General features: G+C 44.4%; 1 protein-coding gene and 1 long non-coding RNA gene across 6 annotated transcripts in view; one reads left to right on the top strand and one right to left on the bottom strand.

Moving 5' to 3' along the window:
- The window catches only part of ARID1A (AT-rich interaction domain 1A), a 72,532-nt gene that overhangs the window by 27,860 nt on the left and 23,553 nt on the right, over positions 1–21,119 (bottom strand). For 2 of the 3 annotated variants that reach the window (XM_033840308.2, XM_033840301.2), the window contains exons 2-4: positions 16,022–16,234; positions 14,233–14,685; positions 13,107–13,223 (exon numbers count right to left, since the gene is read on the bottom strand). In XM_033840308.2, coding sequence (XP_033696199.1) covers positions 13,107–13,223; positions 14,233–14,685; positions 16,022–16,234 — 783 coding nt within the window. Of the gene's footprint in view, positions 1–13,106; positions 13,224–14,232; positions 14,686–16,021; positions 16,235–17,621; positions 19,874–21,119 lie in introns of those variants that run through there. The other variant, XM_033840321.2, reaches the window with a different exon arrangement.
- On the top strand, positions 824–17,658 carry LOC141276719 (uncharacterized). 3 transcript variants are annotated; one of them, XR_012326698.1, is made up of 3 exons: positions 824–907; positions 8,943–9,052; positions 17,523–17,623. It is a non-coding gene; the product is annotated as an uncharacterized lncRNA (long non-coding RNA). The 3 variants fall into 3 exon arrangements; XR_012326696.1 differs by lacking the exon at positions 8,943–9,052 and adding an exon at positions 15,946–16,000 and having other exon boundaries at positions 861–976; positions 17,523–17,658; XR_012326697.1 differs by having other exon boundaries at positions 902–976.

Consider the following 21,119-nt stretch of genomic DNA (forward strand, 5'->3'; position numbering starts at 1 on the left):
ATTCTAGATCTGAGAAGTGTAAGGGGGAGGGGTACTGCCTTAGGCTTCACCTCATTTGGCTGCTCCTCAGAAATACAGCAATCAGAAAGCAAGGAGGACGGACGTAATGTACACAAGTAGGGAAGGTAAAGTTGGCACTGTGCTTAACACAGCGTAGACCAAGGTCTAGGGGGCTGGATGGCCTCCTTGGTTTGATATTTAAAGCCCTAAATTTATATTTGCCAGTGGTCTTCCCTACCATGACCTACGGGTCTAGATAAAATCCAAAGATTTGGGGGGAGGGGGTGGAACAAAGAAATCTGAGAGTGGGGAATGGATAGAATCCTAAACCAGAAAAGACAGCCCTGAAGGCCTTTAAAACCAAAAAAACAACAACTCTGTACACAGGGAAAGACATAGTCAAGTCCTAAAAGCAAAAGACGAGGAAGGAAAAGAACGAATATTCTTGATGACAGTTCCTCTGAATACAGATGCAGTGAATTTATTTGGAACTTGGTTTCTCTCCTACTTTTTTTTCTCTCCTACTTTTTTTCTCTCCTCAAATATCAGGAAATTACCTTCACTCACCTCAGTAAACAACCGTCAATATTCCTCCCACAACAAAGCTGGCCTTAAGGGACAGATTTGCTCTCAGTCTGAACCTTCAACCTCTAGTTCCCACCTTCAACAAGGCATGGCTTCTTAACTCCCTTGGGGAAAGGTCAATAGGAAGCTAGCCAACAGCTTGGAGATGAGCTCCGCCTCACAGCAATCAGAGATTACATCACAATACCAGCCAATTCCATGCTGACACCAGGTGGGGAGGAGAAATAGGTTCTGGCCATGGAAGTAGATGGAGCAAGAGATCAAGCACTGGCCCCCAAAGGGACAGCACTAGATCACATACCAGTTTCATCGTAACATTCAGGTAGAACATCAAATATCTTAGAAATATGAGAAAAAGACAACAGAGCTGATTCCATGCTTGATTTATCAGGTATGTTAACATAGTTCACACCTATGGGCCCTCCTCTCTGGACCAAGATTCTCACTCTGGTGCAGGGGGGCCCTAGTGGTTTCTGTAAATATAGCATTTCTAGAAGGACTTCGTTCAGAAAGTCCAAGCTACCCCTCACCCACCTTCCCCAGACAGACAAGAAACAGCTTCACAATCCCAAATCTAGGGGCTAGCTTTTGGATTTTGTTTGGTCTTCTTGGAGAAGGACAATGGCAGAACTGGGGCATGTACTTCACCAAGGTAGTCTCCCAGACAGCTCTGCACGTTATAAAAGCACCAACAAGAGAGAAGGAGAAGGGGAGATAGATGGAGGAAAGCTACTGTCACCTAGGCAACTGAGTTCATCCATATGTTGACTCAGGAATTTCAAGAAATTCTAGTTGTTGAGGTTTCTTCCTTCCAGAGTAAATGCTTCCTACATCTTCCTATGGAGGAGACCCAAATCCAGAAGCTACAGTATCACTACCTTTGCCTAGAAGTCTCAACCCCACATCTCTCCATACCTCCTCCCTCCCTTTCCTCAAAGAGAAGAGAATATGGAAGACAAAGTCTGTTTTCTTTTTTTCTTTAATTAATTAATGTATTTATTTATTTATTTTTGGCTGCGTTGGGTCTTCGTTGCTGTGCGCGGGCTTTCTCTAGTTGCGGCAAGCAGGGGCTACTCTTTGTTGCGGTGTGCGGGCTTCTCATTGCGGTGACTTCTCTTTGTTGCGGAGCACAGGCTCTAGGCATGCGGGCTCAGTAGTTGTGGCTCACGGGCTCTAGAGCACAGGGTCAGTAGTTGTGGCGCACGGGCTTAGCTGCTCCGCGGCATGTGGGATCTTCCCGGACCAGGGCTCGCACCCGTGCCCCTGCATTGGCAGGCAGATTCTTAACCACTGTGCCACCAGGGAAGTCCCCAAAGTCTGTTTTCTGAATATGGCACTCTTCCTTCCCCTAAAGGAGCTTTTTACTCACCCTTTATAGGAGTTTTTCCTAATAGTAAATGCAATGGGTTTTCACTATTAGGGAAGCCCATATTCTCATTTACTGAATGACCTTGGGCAAGTCCTTTAACTTGTTCGGGTCTTGGATTCCTCATATATGTAAAGAGTGGGGTGAGGGGGGATGGTGGTGTTTGTGTTAAGTGTGGTGAATATTCTGTGGAGTAGCTCATGCTAACTTCATTCTACTCTTTTCCTAATTGCAGAGGTTAAAAAGCTAAAAACTACATTTCCCAGAATCCCTGCAGATGGGTTTTGGCTATAATTCAGGTTCTGCTAATTAGAATCAGACTCAAGATTAGATCAAAGTATGGCAGTGATCATACTTCTGTCTCCTTCACTTGTCTCTCCAGGAGCATTTTGGTTTCATCTTCCAGTTAACTGGGTGCTGGTTCTGGTAGCAGCAGCTGCTGCTTCTTGATTCCAGCTTACTGATCCCTAGATAGCAGATTTAGAGCACTCAATCTGATAGTGACTCACAAGCAGGAGTTCCCTTGGTGGGTCAAATCTAGGTCTAGATCCCGACTCCTGGAGGATGAGCCTAGAGCATGCTCCCTCAATCCGCCTAACAATTTTTAAGTCCAATTCCCTATATTAAATACTTCTCTATTAAACATACCTAGGGTTTAGCATGGCCTAGGTTCAGTGTAGAAATCACTCTATCTGACGCAGTACTGTCAGATGATCCTAAGAGAGTAGTTGTGAAGGAGAAAGAAGAGAATTATTCACAAAGCATATTCCCTGAGTCAGAGTCTTCTGGGGCAAAATGGGCAAAATGGGGAAGCCTAGAACTTTAAAATACATTTGCCCAAGACAACCTCCTTCACTTCTTCCTTTTTTACAACCTTCCTGTACTTTCTCCCTCCCACTCTAAGCTCTGAGGGGTGTTGAACTGCTCACATAAGTTGGAAGGTTGAGTCAGCACATGCTTTCCTTTCCATCCCTATATTCTCTGTAAGCTTTTACTCTGCTGAGGATAGCATTACCTGCCCAAGCCCAAATATATTCTCTAGGCTTGGGCTAGAAAGGGTACCAACTGTCTTCCTCAGCAGCAGGAAGTATGTTTTACATACTCCAGGTGGTAAAGAACCAGGGCACAACAGTCCTGACAGCCCTGCACTGCTAATAAGTGAAGATACATTTGGCCTACAAGATCCCAGTTTATCTTCTTATACCAATTTCTGATTGAAGTAACGAACCACCAGCTTCCTGTAGCAGGACTGGGGACAAACTGAAAAACAAGGTCAAATCGAAGTGATATGCTTGGTGGGGATGGGGTACTTCCCACCAGTCCTCAGTAACGCTAACTGAGCCCAGGAGCCATAACACTAGACCTAAGGCTCAGTTAGTTTTCAGAATGAAGTTGTTCCGAAGAAAACAAAAGGTTCCAGCAAGAGGAATCTGTGTGAGACACACAGGCAGGAAGCAGAGCTGAGCCACCAGCAACTAGAATAGAAACAGGAAATGGGCCCAGGAACAAGCATACAGTAATCTGCTGCTAGCAGCACAGGCTCCAGCAGGCGCCAGGCAGTATCAGGGCCAAAGCAGCGTGACTAAGATGGAGAAGCAGATTGGCTAGTCCTGCCAGAGAACCGGCGTTCTAGAGAAGGGACAGCTACTTGCACACGGTACATGCTGCTCTGAGCAGTCTGGGCAGATATGTGAGAGGGGGTGGGGATTTCCTTTATGAGACTTTCTAAGAGCACCTGGATTACAATTCAAGGGGAGCAAGCATAGATACACAGTCAGATGTAAAGAAAACAGGTCACCAACCTCAGAATGGCCCAGCTTCTCTGGGTACCAAAATTGCTAGTGACATTTCTGTTATCCCTTTAAAAATAAGCCATCGAAAACCTAGGCAAAAACCGTTGGTCCTGCCTCCTTTTACCATGAAATGTGATGAAAGGAAACACTAACAGTGTAAAATTAAAATCCTTCACAAACATTCCAGTTTTTTAAGCCTTTAGAGAATTTCTGTCATTCTGCCCCCCCCGCCCCTCACCAATAAACCTAGACAACAAAAAGCTGGTCCCCAAGATCAAGTAGGTAGCAAGAACCTAGGGGCTAGTCAACAAAGGTTTACTAAGTATTTGCCTGACACAGGTATTAGACACAGGCCTGAGTACTCAAGCAGAAGTACCAGCATAATGCTACGTCAACATGAAGAAAATGGGAAGAAGTCCCAGAGAAGGTATTTCACAGCTAGGTTTTGAAGCCAAAGTAGAAGTTTGCTGGGCTTTAAAAGAAAAAAAAAAAAAAGTTGGGGGTGGGGGGGAAGCAGAGATCACACACACACCTTAAGCAAAAGGACAATGGCAGGAAGGACCACAGCTTGTGAGGAGCTTAAGGCACACGCGAGTGGCCAGAGATGAGGTTGCAGAGGTATGCTGGGAGTTGTAGATGGCCCCATAATAGTGTCTGGACTGTAGGCACAGGGAGTCAGGGCCCCCAGAGCACCCACAAAACAACTGGTTTACTAGACACGGTAAAATTTATTGTATTCCAAAGTCTCTGGCATGATACTTTATTTGAAAATATTACTCTCAGCTTTCAGGGTCTAACTCCTCCTTGCTTCAGAACCATAAGACACATGAATCACCTGGAGATCTTGTTAACAGTGTTGGATTCAATAAAGCTAGTGTGGGGCCCAAGAATCTGCATTTCTTGCAAGCTCCCAGGTGATATCTGTGCTGCTAGATAATGGACCACATTTTCCCCAGTACCAAGGATCTAACTGATTAAAGTTTTAGCATTAATCAGGACACTGCTTTAAAAAAAAAAGGCACAGGGACTTCCCTGGTGGCGCAGTGGTTAAGAATCCACCTGCCAATGCAGGGGACACTGGTCCTATCCCTGTTCCGGGAAGATCCCACAGAAGTTGCCACGGAGCAACTAAGCCCGTGAACCACAACTACTGAGCCTGCGCTCTAGAGCCCATGAACCACAACTACTGAGCCTGCGTGCCTCAGCCACTTGAAGCCCACGTGCCTAGAGCCCGTGCTCCGCAACAAGAGAAGCCACCGCAATGAGAAGCCCACACACCACAACGAAGAGCAGCCCCCGCTGGCCACAGCTAGAGAAAGCCCGTGCATAGCAACGAAGACCCAACGCAGGCAAATAAATAAATAAATAAATATTTTTAAAAAATAGACTTAAAAAATTTTTAAGAAGGCACAGAGCAGGCTCCCATACAACACAAGGAAACCAAAGAACCACTTTTGTCAACTTTTCAGTTTGAGGTGATTCCCCAGTCGGTTAGTACCTCCAGCAGGCCTGACCTATAGATTTGGCCATCTTCCCTCTCCCACTCCTCCCTGTGCCTTCAGTTCACAACTCATCTATGCCTCCATCACAGGCAGGTCTGGGCAAAAAAGGGAAATGGAAATACATTTATACTCTTCTTTTAGGACAAATCTAGTAAATGTTAAATGACAAAGGGTTCAGGCTTTTGGCTAAACATTAAGAGAGAATCAAGATTGTCCATGACTTTCCTCTGCTGGGTGGGATGCTAAAGGAAATATTTCATCTAAAATATCAGAGAAAACTGGATTCAAATTCCAATTCCAAGCCTTAGTTTCTTCTTATGTAAAACAGAAGTGATTATTCAACTTAATACATTTCAATTCCTGCCTTTCCAGGAAGATTCGTTTTGGCTGTAGATCCTTTCCTGGCTTCACTCCTGCCCTCTAAGATTCAGATTCTACAAGAGTTCCCTCCCATTTCCTCTTTCCAGATCACTATAACCCAAGCTCTCAAGATTTGAGAACATCACAGTAGTAAAGCATGAGTGCTAATAGCTACTTTGTTGTTAAGTAGAAATCTAAAGAAGGGCTTGGAAACCCAAGTGATACAACAATATCTTTAGATAATTTAACAGACATTAAAAATCCTACTCCTGGGCTTCCCTGGTGGCGCAGTGGTTGAGAGTCCGCCTGCCGATGCAGGGGACACGGGTTCGTGCCCCGGTCCGGGAGGATCCCACATGCCGCGGAGCGGCTGGGCCCGTGAGCCATGGCCGCTGAGCCTGCGCGTCCGGAGCCTGTGCTCCGCAACGGGAGAGGCCACAACAGTGAGAGGCCCGCGTACCGAAAAAAAAAAAAAAAAAAAATCCTACTCCAGCTCACCTCACTCCTGGCATCAACAACTTCCACACTTCCACTCCTATCTAACCACAGCAAACAAATATGGTTGAGATCTTCAATGGCAGTGTCTGAGACATTTTCAGTCAAGGATATATAGTGTCCCTTTTAAGCTAAACCAGTGTCCCTGATTCCCTTCTCTCGCAACTCCTGAAAGATGTGCCTGTTTATACCTTCCTAATGTTCTGCCAGCAGCGTCACCATTCTGTATCTATCTGCTTTATACACATGTGGGTCTTGAGATGAACCTAAGGAATTCAGGCCGATTCAGCTGCCTCCCTTTCCACGCCTTTCAAGGGTGCTCGTTACCCTTACACCTTTCCCTTGCTCATTTCCTTCCCTCCAGCCCTCAGAAATTAGGTCTTCTCTCTACCTCAGAAGTATTCCAATAACCTGCTTCATGACAAATCTAACTTTATATTCCTTGAAAATACTTTAGATGCACACCATCTTTGTCCCTTCCTTGGCTTCCAGAAATATGGAAATATGACATGATCCTGGTCCCCCTCCAATCTCTCCAGCTACGTGTTGGGCGCTTCTACTCAGTGACCACAGGCATTGTCCAGGGCTCCATCTGGCTCCTCTCTCCATGCTGCATGGTCTGGGTGGTTTAACTATTCCATGGTTTAACTTCATTCCATGGTTTAACTATTAACCACTATGCAGACAACTCTCAAGTTCTATCCAGACTCAGCTCTTACCCAAGTTTCAGTCTCCTATCTCCAACTAGTAACTAAGCATTTGTTTTTCGATATCTCACTATATGGGACTTAACTTCTCCTCAAAAATGCGTTTTCCTATTAACCTTTCTATTTCCGTCAATGAGATTCCCCCGACCCCCGCCCCAACCCAGTATACAACATTGTTAAATTTTCCAGCCAGTAGAATGCAGTTATTCTCAGTTCTATAGATTCTTTCCTGTGCATCTCACAACTAAGACTAGGTGGTTATGTAAATGAGACAGAGGGGTAGAACTCCACTGAACACCAGAACTATTTCAACAGTTTAACTTATCCCCTTGCTTGCAGACTATCCCCTTTTCAAACTACACTACACACCAATGGATCATTTCTGTAAAACATTAATTTCATCATGCTATTGCCCTAATTACATATCTGCAGGCCTATGAGATAAGATCCAAATGGCTCCCTTATCCTACCAGGGCTCCAGCCCCTGTGATCTAGCTTTCCATCCTGTTTGTTACTCCCCACCCCGGGAAGCCTGATCCTGACCAGCCCCTCTAAGTGTCATCCACACTGCATCCCACCCCCACCGAGCCTCTGCTCAGGCTGTACTTTCCTTTCCAACCACCCCAATACATCCATACCTAGTTCATTCTAACTAAACTTCTGCCATGATGTCTTCCCTCTACTATTTAGACATAAATGGATCACTGAGTTCACCAAGCCCTGATAGCACTCACTGTAACATTCAGGCACACATTCTTCCATCTATTTTACTAATGAAACAGAGGAGGATCCTTGAGGGTTGCAAGCATGTCATACTCAGACTCACCAACTTAAGAGCTCAGATTACCTCAGAAGTCATCAAAGTTCAACCCTTGTCTAATGCGTATTCTGCCTCCTATATGACAACCACAGCAAACAGGGTGCCAGGTTTTACAGGTATGACAGGGAACTTACCTACTTTTCTTTTTCTTTTTAAAATATCCTCAATACTCCAGATCACAAAGGAACTTGTATGTCACACTTGGGCTTAAACCTATAGGCAACAAGTACCTAGAGGTTTTAGAACAATAGTGTAACTTGCCAAGTTTGATTTTTTAAGATGATCACTCTGGTGATTATGTTGAGGACAGACTTGGAAGGAAAAGAAACAGGTCAGGACTCTGTAGCAAAACACCTGGTGAGAGATACTGGGGGCCTGAAAGAAAGGCAACGAGGAAGGACAAGGGATTTAAAAGCCATTTCTGAGGTAGACTAGGATTTGGTGAACAACTTATACAAGGGATCCAGCAATCAGTGCCACAGAGCTGAGAGCTCCCAGGGTGTGCTGGCAACGCAAGGGCTGCCCTAACCTCCGAATAAACTGCAGGGGGCACAGCTGCAGGCAGTCTGTCTCTCCCAAGGTCTCCCCTCCTTCATTTTCAACCCGCAGTCTTCCCTCCAGATCATCAAGAGGCAAACGACAGTGTAAGTCACCACCACTATTATTCAAGTTGCCACTGTGGCTTCCAAGTCTAGTCATTTTTTTCTTCCCTTTTCAAAGGACTACCAAAGCTCATTGTTATTCAAGTATGGTCTTTAGAACTACAGCACCACCTGAGAGCTTCTTAGAAATGCAAATTCTTGGGTCCTACCCCACAACTACTGAATCAGAATCTCTCTGGGTAGAGGTCAGTAATCTTGTTCTAATTGATCTCCAGATGATTCCTAATGCATGCTGAAGTTTGAGAAGCAGTGATATAGCTAACCTCTACCAGATCAAGGCTTTTAATCCTATATCCATTTTGCACCACTGAATGGAAACTCTATCCCAGGTACACTTTCAAGACTAACATGTAAATTTACAAATGTGCTGCAGTAAGAAAAATTTGGGAAGCAGTCATTACTCCAAGGAAACCACATACACTTGAATGAATCACTTAAATAGAAGCTTTTCAAGATGCAACTCCAAGTCATTCTCAAAAATGACTATAATCAAAAGTCAGAAACCAATTTACAGATGACTCCCTTACAGATTTTGACCCAAAATAAAGAAAACTGAAGACTTAACGAAACACCTAGAGGTTTGCTCACCCACCCCTTACAAGAACCTTCTTTCTTTCTTTTATTTTTTTTGGCTGCACCATGTGGCATGCAGGATCTTACTTCCCCTGACCAGGGATTGAACCATGCCCCCTGCAATGGAAGCACTGAGTCTTGACCACTGGACCGCCAGCAGGGAAGTCCCAAGAACCTTCTTAACATAAGGTGAAGTGGTAGCTATAAGATAATGACAAACCCCAACCCCATTTCTTCCTAAGGCCACTGTCAGGAAGCACAAATAAATTAATCTATCCTCTAAAATGAAGTTTGGGCATTCCCATATCAGTCTGTGATAACAGCTTTGCACTAGCAGTGAAAACAACAATCTGGTAATATGGTCACGCTGTCCCCTGTCAGCCATACACTTTTTGGATGATCAATGAACCTGCTCAGGTTTATTTGTTCAATGAGTTGGAACCTACTATATGCCAGGCACTATGATGGCATTGAGCAAGACAAAGCAAGTCTACCCTCACTAAGCTTGGAATAAGTAACTGAAATTACCCTTGAGATAAGCACTGACAAGAAGCATGGGCACTAAGATGGTCTATTACAGTAAAGGAACCTGACATAGTTTGGACTAGTGGATCTCTACAGGCGCTGTAAATCAGAATCACCCAGGACAGCTTCTAAGCATACCAAAGCCCAAGCCTCACCCCATATCAAACAAATCAGAACTCTGTGAACCCTGGCCATTGGTTTTAAAGATCATTTGCTTCCCAGGTAATTCTAACATGCAGCCAAGGTAGAGAACCACTGGTTTTGGGTATAATGCGATACGTGTTATGGGCACAGAGGTCAATAATACAATGCCTACCCTCCAAGAGCTTTCTGTCTAGTGGAAAAGATCCAGCAACGTAGAAGTATCAGCAAAATACTCTAGCAAGATGGAGCAAAAAACCCTCAGATACAGGATAGTGCTTCTCTGGGCACAAGGGTAGGGAAGTGATCCCACTGGGCTATATAAGGTGCTTTTACCTGTTCCAGCAAGGTTTGGTTTCTAAAGATGGGTACTCAGGCAACTAATTATTTTTTATACCTTTTCATATATCTTAAATATTGCAGGCTTTTAAAATAATAAAATAAAAACTACCTTTAGGGACTTCGCTGGTGGCACAGTGGTTAAGACTCTGTGCTCCCAATGCAGGGGGTCCAGATTCGATCCCTGGTCAGGGAACTAGATCTCACATGCATGCTGCAACTAAGAGTTCACCTGCCACAACGAAGGAGCCTGCCTGCCGCAACTAAGACCCAGCACAACCTAATTAATAATTAATTAATTAAAAAAACTGTCTTAAGTCAGTGAAGGCATCATAGAAGTTATTTACGCTGTTTTTTTTTTTTTTTTTTTTTTTTTTGCCGTACGCGGGCCTCTCACTGTCGTGGCCTCTCCCGTTGCGGAGCACAGGCTCCAGATGCGCAGGCTCCGCTGCCATGGCTCATGGGCCCAGCCGCTCCGCGGCACATGGGATCCTCCCAGACCGGGACACGAACCCGCGTCCCCTGCATTGGCAGGCGGACTCTCAACCACTGCGCCACCAGGGAAGCCCCTTAAGCTGAGTTTTGAAGCTTGATTAGGAAGGAGTTTTCTGAGGAAATGATCTTGAAGATGTAGTCTGAAATATGAACGGGAAAAGTTAGGAGGAAAAGTGTATTAGGCAAAGGGAAGATTGTGTGCAAGGGGCTGGAAGCAGAAAAGGCATGGGGCCTTACAGAAACTGAGAGGGCAGAGAGCAAAAAAGGATGAAGCAGAGGTTCTCAAAGTGCCATCCTTGGTCTAGCAGCATCAAGAATTTGTTAGAAATGCAAATTCTGAGACCTCACTCCAGACCTACTAAATCAGAAAGGGAGGGCGGGGAGGGGGGCGGAGAATAGCCTTTGTAATAATAAGGATTTTGGATTTTATTCTAAGATTAATGAAAAATAATTGAGAGGTTTTAATAGAGGGATAACATAATCAGGATAATAGTAGCTAAATGGTTTGGCATTAATAGCTGAGCAAAAACTCCTCAAAATCTAATTTTTGTAATAATCAGGATCAGAAACCATACTGAGCCTTTAAGTCAAGGGTCACAATCCTAATGCCTTTAGGGCTAAGCCAGAAAGGCGAATGATTGAAAAGAGGGATGTGGAACACTGATGGGGCTGCACAGCATCTGCTCTGGAGCCAAACAAACACGTGCTGAGTGGAGGGATTCACTGGCGAACTTAGGGCTCCCTTAACACACCTGCTGAAGAAAGGAGTGGGCCCCTTGCAGGGAATCCAGCCTTCTCCCTTCTTCAGATGTGACTATTTCCCCAGCCTGGCTAGGCAAATCTGGCATCAAACCAAAATTTCGAAGAGTAAACCACCTTTTGTTTCTTTGTCCAAGTAGCAGAGGGATAAAAAGCAATTCAACAAACAAGATGCCAATAACCCAGCCTGCTCACCTCTCACACGGAGTTTCTACTACAAAGCAAATGACCCATTTGTATGAATCTACAGTAGAAGCCTGAACTTGGGAATGCTCCTTGTGATAGGCTAACCCAGGAACAACCCTCTCCTGGGCCCAAGAGGCTACCAGTGTCTTCACTTCAGAAGGTCAAATCAAGCTCTTGGATTCAACAGTATAAGGCCCTCAACCCTCAAAAGACACACAACATGTTTGTATGCTAGGTTTCTCAGGACTAAAAGCTATCAAATACAGTCCAATCAAAAGGTCACTAGAAACAAGCAGAAACTTTTTGATGAGGAGCAACTTACAGCACTGGTAGAAATCCACCGATCTGGATTCTTGCCACAATATTGTGTACCTCACCCAGATTTAGCTACAGACCATAGATGATGAGGGAGTGGTTACACAGTTCTGACTGAATCAGGTTAAAAAGCACATTCCAGTGAAGTTCAGGATGCAGAAAAGGATTGCAACAGACATTAATGAGAAGGGAACAAAGAGTGATTGCCTTATTCAGACACTTCCTCCCCCAATTCCTCAGCTGAGAAAGTCAACAGTCTCCGAAGTCCCATCTGACAATAGCTATTCATCCTGGCCTGGGAAGCCTGAATTACAGGTGCTGAGAGACTCCACAGACCTTGCCCTACTAAGGTTATGGTTCAGAGATCTTCAAGGGAAGCCATGGAGGCTTCACGATGAAGTGAGTTCCTGCCTCCCACCTATTCCTTAAAGATCCCAAAACCATTTTCCCCAAAGTCAGAATAAATGAAGAGACAAGCTTCAAATCCAAGTAGAATCAAAATTTCAAAAGAATCTTATTTGCACCTGTGGCTGAACTTCCATTTCCTAAACTGAAGCCAGATTTGTAATGGCAGGTTTGCTACCTGCAGTCTTACTAGATTTCAGAACATCCCATTTTATTCCTGTGCCCAGCCTAAGTGACTTGCCTACGTGTACTGGCAGAGCTAAGACGAAAGGTAAATGTTCCCAGAACCAGCCTACTATTTAATAGTTGGTGTTAACTGCCTTTGAGTATCAAGTATAGTCCCTCTAAGATGATGATGATAACAGCTGACATTTATGGAGCACCTACAAGCACCAGTACTCTCTTTATATAAACTTACTTAATATTAACCTCTCCATGAAGTGGGTACTTAAGAGTTTCATTTTACAGATGCAAAAACTAAGGCACGGAGAGGTTAAGTGACTTGCTCAAGGATCCAGAGTTAGCGGCAGAGTCAAAATGCACACCCAGGAACTCTGAGTGTAGAGCCCAAGCTCTAAATCAGCAAACCACACTGTCTTTCTCAGGATACTGTCAGTCCATTCTACAAACACTAACCAAGCATCTGGGCACCAAAAACTCTACTAGACGAAAGCACCTATTCACACAAAACAACAACTAGCAAATCTGCTTTTACTCCGCCATGCTCAAGGTGACAATCCATGCTGAATGCACCCCAGATCCTACCTCCCAGCTTACCGCTCAGACAAACACCTAAAAATCAAGCCCTCAAAAGTAAGATGAACAAACAAAAAAACTTTAAAACAGTGTTTAGATCTCTAAACAGAGATCACACACATATTCCTCCCTGGGCAGGCAACCAAAACAGACATTCTATAAGGTCAGTCCATAAATTCCTATTCAGAATTTTGAGCCTGAATTCAAGGAATAGCTCATCATTCATTTAGCTCAATACCACCAAAACATCCAATCAGAAACTGGTTTTCTTTGCTTTTCTCTCTGCCCCCATCATCTTTTAGAGGGTGGCAGAAATACTCACAGGCAAGCTTGAAGGTCTTGACTGAAGACTCAGGTTCATATCTTCTTGCCCTCCCTTACTGGAGGTCATTGAGGGGGCTGAGGACGCCTGAGACCCAAATGAATCTTGAGATAACTCCTAAAACAAGAAAAACAAAAGCTGTGAGAGCTTGGTATTGATAAACCAGGCAAGCTTGCTTCATGATGAAAGGCCTATGGGACTCTCTTCAACAGGGGAAGCTAGGTGTGAGAGACTGCCCAATCACACACAATATTACCCAAAGGCAGAAAAAAACAAGCTGTGGCTCTTAAGAATGTCAACAGTGGACATAAGACTCTCTGATGGCACTCCTGACCATTTATCACCACCCACAGAACGCTGTTACTTGGGGATAAATGCTAAAGTCTAGCTAACTACAAGTTATATCTATCAAGGAATGAGACCACCTGATTCAAAAACACCAACAAAAAACTCACGCTAGGACCTCTGCATTAAAATGAGTACTGCTTCCTTTAAAGATATTTATTCCAACAATGCCATCAATGCACAAAATCTTTAATGGACCTGTCATCACTCAGTCATTCTCCTCTTTCTGCTCCTTAAAGAATAAAGCCCAAATTTGTTATTTAGACTTTATCACCTACCTTGTTCATAGACATGGCTACAGATGAATTTTAGCTATTTCCCAAAATCAAATCCACTCTCAAAAAAATAAAGAGATTTGCTACCACTGAGACTATTCTAAAGAATGTGATGTCAGCTCTGACAGCAGTTTCAAATGAAGGGCTCCAAAATATTTTGAGCAATAGCAGAATGGAATGGCAGTTGGATGAATGTACAGTACAGCCTCCCAAAGCGACTGTTTTTAAAAAGACCAAACTAACTTGGATGCTCAAGTTCTGAATTCTGAGTTAAAAAAAAAGAAAAAGAAAAAAAAAAAATCAGTCCCATTACCTTTATCTCTTTTCTGCCTATGCAACTCTCCACTGCCCTATTTCATGAGTATGGAGAGCTACAGGTTTTTATGCAGTTATATCTTTATTAGTTTCAATTAGAGAACCAATTTTGTAAGGCAAAGTTCTCATGACACCAGCCCCCAAAGTCTGCGGTCACACGCAGGGAAGGGCATGAGGAAGGGGCCTCTTACCTGTGGTGGAGGGAAGCGCTGCTGAGAATAGGCAGTTTGCTGTGACTGCTGAGACTGGGGCTGAGGGTACGCAGCCTGCTGGGAAAGCGTCGAGGATGCTGGCTGCTGAGGTGGCGGCTGCTGGTAAGGAGACTGTGCCTGCGGCTGTGAGTAGGGGGGCTGGCTCTGGGGGTGCTGCTGGGTGGTGGACTGCTGGGTGGGGTACGGGGTTGGGGACTGCTGATGGGGGGGCTGGGATGGCTGCTGGGAATACGGAGGCTGAGAGGACTGGAGCTGCGGTGGCTGAGACTGAGGCTGCTGCTGATATGAAGGCTGGGCGTGAGGGGTCTGGGATGGTGGCTGCTGGGAGTAGGGCTGCTGCTGCTGCTGGGGGTGAGGGCTTTGCTGGTTGTAATATGGAGCCTGGCCCTGCTGACCATACCCGCTGGGGCCTGGCTGTCCATAAGGTGGAATCTGTAAAAGGAAAGGATACTTTTAGCACTGACCCTTCTGGATGAAGAAAGATGATTATGTCAGAAGCCATGCCCTGAAGATGGGTATACAAAGCTGGCAAGCCAAGCCTCACATTTAGAAAGCCCAGGGTTTTTCTACCAACCCTGTTAAACTGAGCCAGGAAGGACAGCCAGGCTGGGTTCCTAGTTGGTTTGTTCTTAAGTGGATCACATTCATTCGCAGAAAATTCACACTATTTAATAAAAATATGGTCAACTTACAAGAGTTCAAGAACAGCTGTTTTCACCAATGAGTCTACTCTTTTTATCATGGCCTAGACTGTTTTTATAAGCGCTAGGAATCTGTATCCTAGCCACAACGAAGAGTCAAGAGCAGCCTGGCTCAGCCGACTGAAAACCTAGGGTTTAGTAAGCCAGATGGTATGCCAATCACTAAACTACCCTGGTTCTCTTTTTCATTTAGTCTTCATTCAAAAAGTATCTGACAGCCTACTTGCTTACTTGTACCAGGCACTACTCTAGGCACCGGGGATATATCTGGCAAGGAGGGGGGAAAAAAAAGACCAATAATATCCTTCCCAACTCTCCTCCATTTTCTCATTGAAAAAAAAAAGTGATTTTATATAAGGGCATACTTTGCTTTCAAGTCTTAGAAGTAAAGTTACGTCTTATATTCTATCCCTCACCATTTTCAGTATGAATACCATTCACATATAAATGGTAGAAAATGCTGTCAAAACAAAAAATGGCAATAAAAAGATGATGGTGCGGATGGTCAGATAAAAGGAGATGAGTAAAATCTTAACATCTGCAATAGCACTGTTAGCATCTTTACTGTTCAATCCTCCCTTTTCCTGCTACTCCCAGTCCCTTCTAAACATTCACTTTAAACCAGACAGCTGTATGTTGAAGGCCTTGAGAACATGAAGGGCCTCTTCTCTCCCCAGGGCACATGGTATGAGCGGTTTTTATTGGTAGCAGTGGATTGATTGGTGCTCAGCCACTGCCTTTTTCTTTCTTCCCACTTCCTTCAGAGATCGCCATTCAGTGGGTACAAGCAGGCCAGCCAGGTCAAAGAAGACAGATACGTATAGCAGGTGGCCAGGGAGCAGTTTTCCTTCAAGCATACATGCGATGGTGACCACAACCTTGGCCTTGTACATAGCACAGTGAAACTAACTGAGTCAGTTGGCCTATATTCCTTTCAAGAGGTTTGGAAGCCAAAGACACATTCTTTTTTTTTTTTTTTTTTTTTTCAAAGACACATTCTGATTCTATAGCTGAAGACCAGATCTTGGACAGCAACAAGGATTGAGGTAATCGGAGTCAACATCTACCTGCTGTGCATAAGAGAGGCCGCCCATGGTACTCTGCGCTCGGCCCTGCATGGTCATCGGGTACCGCTGCGGGGTCTGGGACCCATATGGCTGCCCTGGGTACCCATGTCCTTGCTGCGGTCCTGATGGAGGTCCCTGTTGTTGCGAGTATGGGTTAGTCCCGCCATATGGCTGAGGTCTCATCTTGCCCATCTGATCCATTGGACTGGATGGCTACAAAATAAAGAGCATTTCATTAACCTGAAGCTTTGATGTCCTCTAGCCAATATGAACACAAACCTTGGCATACAGGTCTGTATGCCACAAAGGAAAACAGTTACTATGAAATAAAGTAATGGTATAGACCCAATAACCCTTGAGCAAGTCATGTAACCTTCCTCAGAACCTTGATTTTGTCATATGTAAAATGGAAACACCACCAGTTTGTGAAAGCATCTTCTAAGCTATATACTACTTCATAAGTGTGGTACTACTTGAGATCCAAGGAACGGGCCAGGTGTGGAGCAATGAATACACGTACTCTATGGTACAGAAAAATGAGAACAAAGGCCCTTCAGTTGGGAGGGGATGGTGCTGCTATACTCTGCCATGATCCTGTTCAATAACACCAGAACTGATGCTTTAATACTGTGGTAGGGAATTCAAATACACAAGCCTTTAGATGTTTTTATTCTTTAAACAGTGGAAACTTATTTCCTTGCACATCCAGAGCCCATTTGTGCTATGGCACGAGGACTTAAATTTATGCTTTCTTCCAACTGGGTATCATAGCTAAGTTACAGTTGTTGAGGGAATTGTGACCCCGAATTTATTTAGAGCCTTGTACAACTCAACTGAAAAGTTCACCTCCTTTAATATTCAAGAGCTTGAGGGTGTAAGGCAGGTAGAGAGTATGTCTCTCTAAAAAACAAGATGCAGAGGTACCAATAATGGAACCTCAAAGCTCATAGGTATTTGGCTACAAACATAATTTCCAGCTCTTTGTGGTGCAACAGGATCAGTCAACTCATTCACTTTCTGACATAATTTTATCTTACTGGAGCTACGTAGAACAGAGACCCAGCACACTTTCCCCTCCCAGAGATGCCTACCTGTATCTATTGGTGGTGAGAAGGGAAGGAGTATCTCTAAGCACTTAAATAGATACACCCAAGTTGCCAAGTAGGCCTGCACCTGACGTAAAACCTGAAAACTGAATCTTAAATTGGGGATGGGGAGTAGGTATTAAGGAATTCAGTGGTTCTCAAACTTCAGAATGCATCAGAATCACCCGGAGGGCTTGTTAAAATGCACACTGCTGGGACCCATCCCCAGGGTACGATTCTGTAGGTTCAGGGGTGGGCCTAAGATATGCATTTATAGCAGTTCCCAGGTGATACTGATGCTGCTGGTCCAGGGACCACCATACTTTTAAGAACCACTGGCCTAGATAACACCTAGGGTCCCTTCTGGTTCTATTATTCTATAATTAATAAATTATTCTAATATATTTTTTTTGCAGCACACTACCTAAGTGTTTTATAATAATGAAGAAGTCGAGCTGTCGTGAGGAAAATGGATAAGATAAAAAGCCACAGAGACTATTCTTCTAAATACTAACCGAAAAAAAGCAGAAACGAAGTTCTCTCTTAGGCTGCAGCTGAAATCTCACCTTAAAAGGTTAACACTGAAACCTCCCAAGTTTCCAAACTACGAGAATCATAGTAAAACCGTGTCCCAAATCACTACTACATGTCAATATTATTAAAGTGCTATTTCCAACAATCATAACTAAACAATTTTCGCCCAGACCTGCCTCTGTATCAGAAGCTCCAATAACATTCCCGATCATAACTTTGGAGCCACGTGGATTCTTTTGAGCCTGTTTAGGAAGTTCAAATTCAACAACCAAACTAGTGAGTAATAAATAGCATGTGGTCTTCCCCAGATACACCTGGCAATGGAGCCAAAACATCACCATTCTCTCCTACAAAGAGCTCAGGGGCTTACACAGCCACATCATGCCGCAAATAACAAGGAGATCCTCATCTTATCCTAGACTGCAGCTGCTGTCCACGTGGCCCCCAGGTGAAGAGACTACATTTGCTGAACAGAGACCAGCCCACTCTGGGTGTCTCTGTCAGTCTAGATCTCCTCAACACACAAGGGGCAGAGTCATTACCATGGTTACTACGGAGCTTCTAGAGCAGCAGCTATTAACCACAGCTACCGATCAGATGTGAGAAGCTGCACAAATGCCTGGGCCTCTCCCTAGAGATTCCAATTTAGCGAGTCTAGAAAGGCTTGGCTCCCTCCCCCTAAACCCCTTAAGATCCTTGGATGATTCGTGTGTCGGGGGAGGGGGCAATGCATGGCTTGTGGGATCTTAGTTCTTAGTTCCCCAACCAGGGATTGAACCCAGGCCACGGCAGTGAAAGCGCCAAGTCCTAACCACTGGACTGCCAGGAAATTCCCTAGTTCTAACATATATTACTAGCTGAGAACCAGTGATCTAGAGAAACACTGCCCAATAAAATTTTCTGTGTTGTATGACTATTAAGTACTTGAAATATGCCTAGTGTGACTGAGGAACTGAATTCTTTTTATTTACTTTAAATTCAAATAACCACATGTAGCTGGTGGTTATATTGGATTGCACAGTTCTAGAGCAATACTCACAAATCATTTTCACCTCTCCCTGCTCAACAACAGCCCCAAACTTCCTACCTACTACATCATGTACAGTAACAAATAGAAAGAGCAAAGAAAGTAATAAATCGACAGACTTGGGTTCAACTCCTAACTCTTGTCACTGACCTTGAGCACATCAATTCTTTAACTAAAATGCACATAACTGGGGCTTCCCAGGTGACGCAGTGGTTAAGAATCCACCTGCCAATGCAGGGGACACGGGTTCGAGCCCTGGTCCAGGAAGATCCCACATGCTGCGGAGCAACTAAGCCCGTGCATCACAACTACTGAGCCTGTGCTCTAGAGCCCATGTACCACAACTACTGAAGCCCGCGCGCCTAGAGCCCGTGCTCCGCAACAAGAGAAGCCTGCGCACCGCGACGAAGAGTAGCTCCCACTCACCGCAACCAGAGAAGGCCCACGTGCACCATCAAAGACCCAACACAGCCAAAAAACAAAAACAAAAAAAACATAAAACGCACATAACACACTTCACACAGTGCCTGGTACTTAAACACCCAATGAATAGTAGCTATTATCAATTATGATAAATAGTGCTTCTGCCTGGCTCTCAAATGGGCCACAGCGCTCCAGTTCTACGCATTTTTCAGCCTCATGCCAGACTTCCCACATGTCCAGCTCTGCGCAATAGTACCCTGCCCTGCCCTCCTGTCCACAATGGCTTCCACCAGCAGAAACCCAACCCTTCAACATGAAGCCACTTCCCACTTCTTTAGCACATTCTGTTCTTTCATACTTCTAAATGTCCTATTGTAAAATCAGTCAGAATCATAGGTTTAGCACTTAGTTGTCCAGCTAACTGACTGCATCTCTCGAGACTAAGTTCTCAGAAATCGGAGATCAGGTATTTTATCTTCAAAGTCCCCCGAAAGACCCCAAGTGCAGAACTAGGGCTCAGGAACTTCACTGTGCCAGGCTGCCCTACTTTAAGAAGTGGGTAGGGGATACTATGGGAAGAAAGCCTAGATTAAACCACCTAGCCAAAGGGCCAGGGACACCCCTAAACCCTAAACCAGGTTATGACTTTGAGGGCAGAAAAAAATGGGGACTGAACTGAAAAAGCAAAGGGGAGGGTAGAACAAACAGTCAAGGAAGAATGAGCACACCTCTGAGGAGACTCTTAAGTGCCATCCTTAAGTGCCTCTCTCCTATAACCAGAGAGGTCTTCAAACCACACAGGCATCCACAAACACACTGCTTAAAAACAAAAGGCTAAAGGCAAGTTACTCCCCCCTACCCACCACCCCCGCCCCATGTCTCACATCAGGGTGCCTGCACTCCCAATTGAGGACAGCTACTAAAGGGTTCAAGGATTCTTCCATTACTTTAGAAACTCCTTGCAGACTAAAAATAAACGCAAGTTAAAAAAATTCTTATTCTAAAAAATGAAATTAAGACATTTCCCTTTCCTGGACATCAGATTTCTGACCCCTTCCCTTCACTAAAGGGTTATAATAAACGGAATACACAGCTTAGCAACTAAAATATATTCAGTTCAACCAGATTAATCTGGTCTCATGTCAAAGTTAAACATCTGCTCATATCAGAAGGGGAGGTAGGCAGGGACTGAACTCACACTTCTGACATTTAAAACCATTGTGAAAGATTTGTGATTTGCAGTTATAGATGAAATGCCATCTTCCAATCTTTCATAACAGAGAAGGGGCCTTAAATCTTCACTAATCAGTTTTTTTGGAAAGTAGCAATTTCAGCTGAGAAAAATGCCTACTACATACAAGATAGAAAAACCAGTATCAGCAGTCTGCAGGCACCAAGGAAGAGGCAGAGGATGGGAAACACCAAAGAGCCAGAGATTCCTCTCTGGGAAAGACAGAGAGGAAATCCCTTCAATGGGAAACCACAGGAGTAGATTACTGTGATTACACTTCAAAAGCAAAGGCTCTGCCACAAAGACACATAATTGAGAGGAAAATGCTGCCCCCTTGATCAGGGCAGTCGGGCCCCCTGCTATATACTCTCCTACATTCATAAAAAATAAAAATAAAAAAGAGGAAAAGAGCCATAAGAAAACCCCCATCTCTATTCACCACTTATCTCCTTCCAGATCACTGGACGTCTTACAAACTGCCTGCCAAATGAAATGCATCAAAAGTTGTAGTTTCCCTAGGCATCAAAGGCAAGGATGCCTAGCAGGCTGGTCCCTTTGAATATATTCAGAACAAACAGCTTACAGACTAACCACTTGCACAGAGTTTCCCTGCTCTAAGCAAACGGAATTAAAAGCCCCTCCAGATCAGAGGGCTAATGGAATCCCTTACAACTTCTTATTGCACCAAGGAAAGCCATAACGACCTAAGGGGTTGCTGAGATATAACACACTGGACTTCAAATTCTCCAACTTCTGATCACAACTGATTGAGAAGAGAGCAGAGAAGGCGGGGCCAGG

This window comes from Tursiops truncatus, chromosome 1, assembly GCF_011762595.2.
Source record: "Tursiops truncatus isolate mTurTru1 chromosome 1, mTurTru1.mat.Y, whole genome shotgun sequence".
NCBI classification, from domain to species: Eukaryota; Metazoa; Chordata; class Mammalia; order Artiodactyla; family Delphinidae; genus Tursiops; species Tursiops truncatus.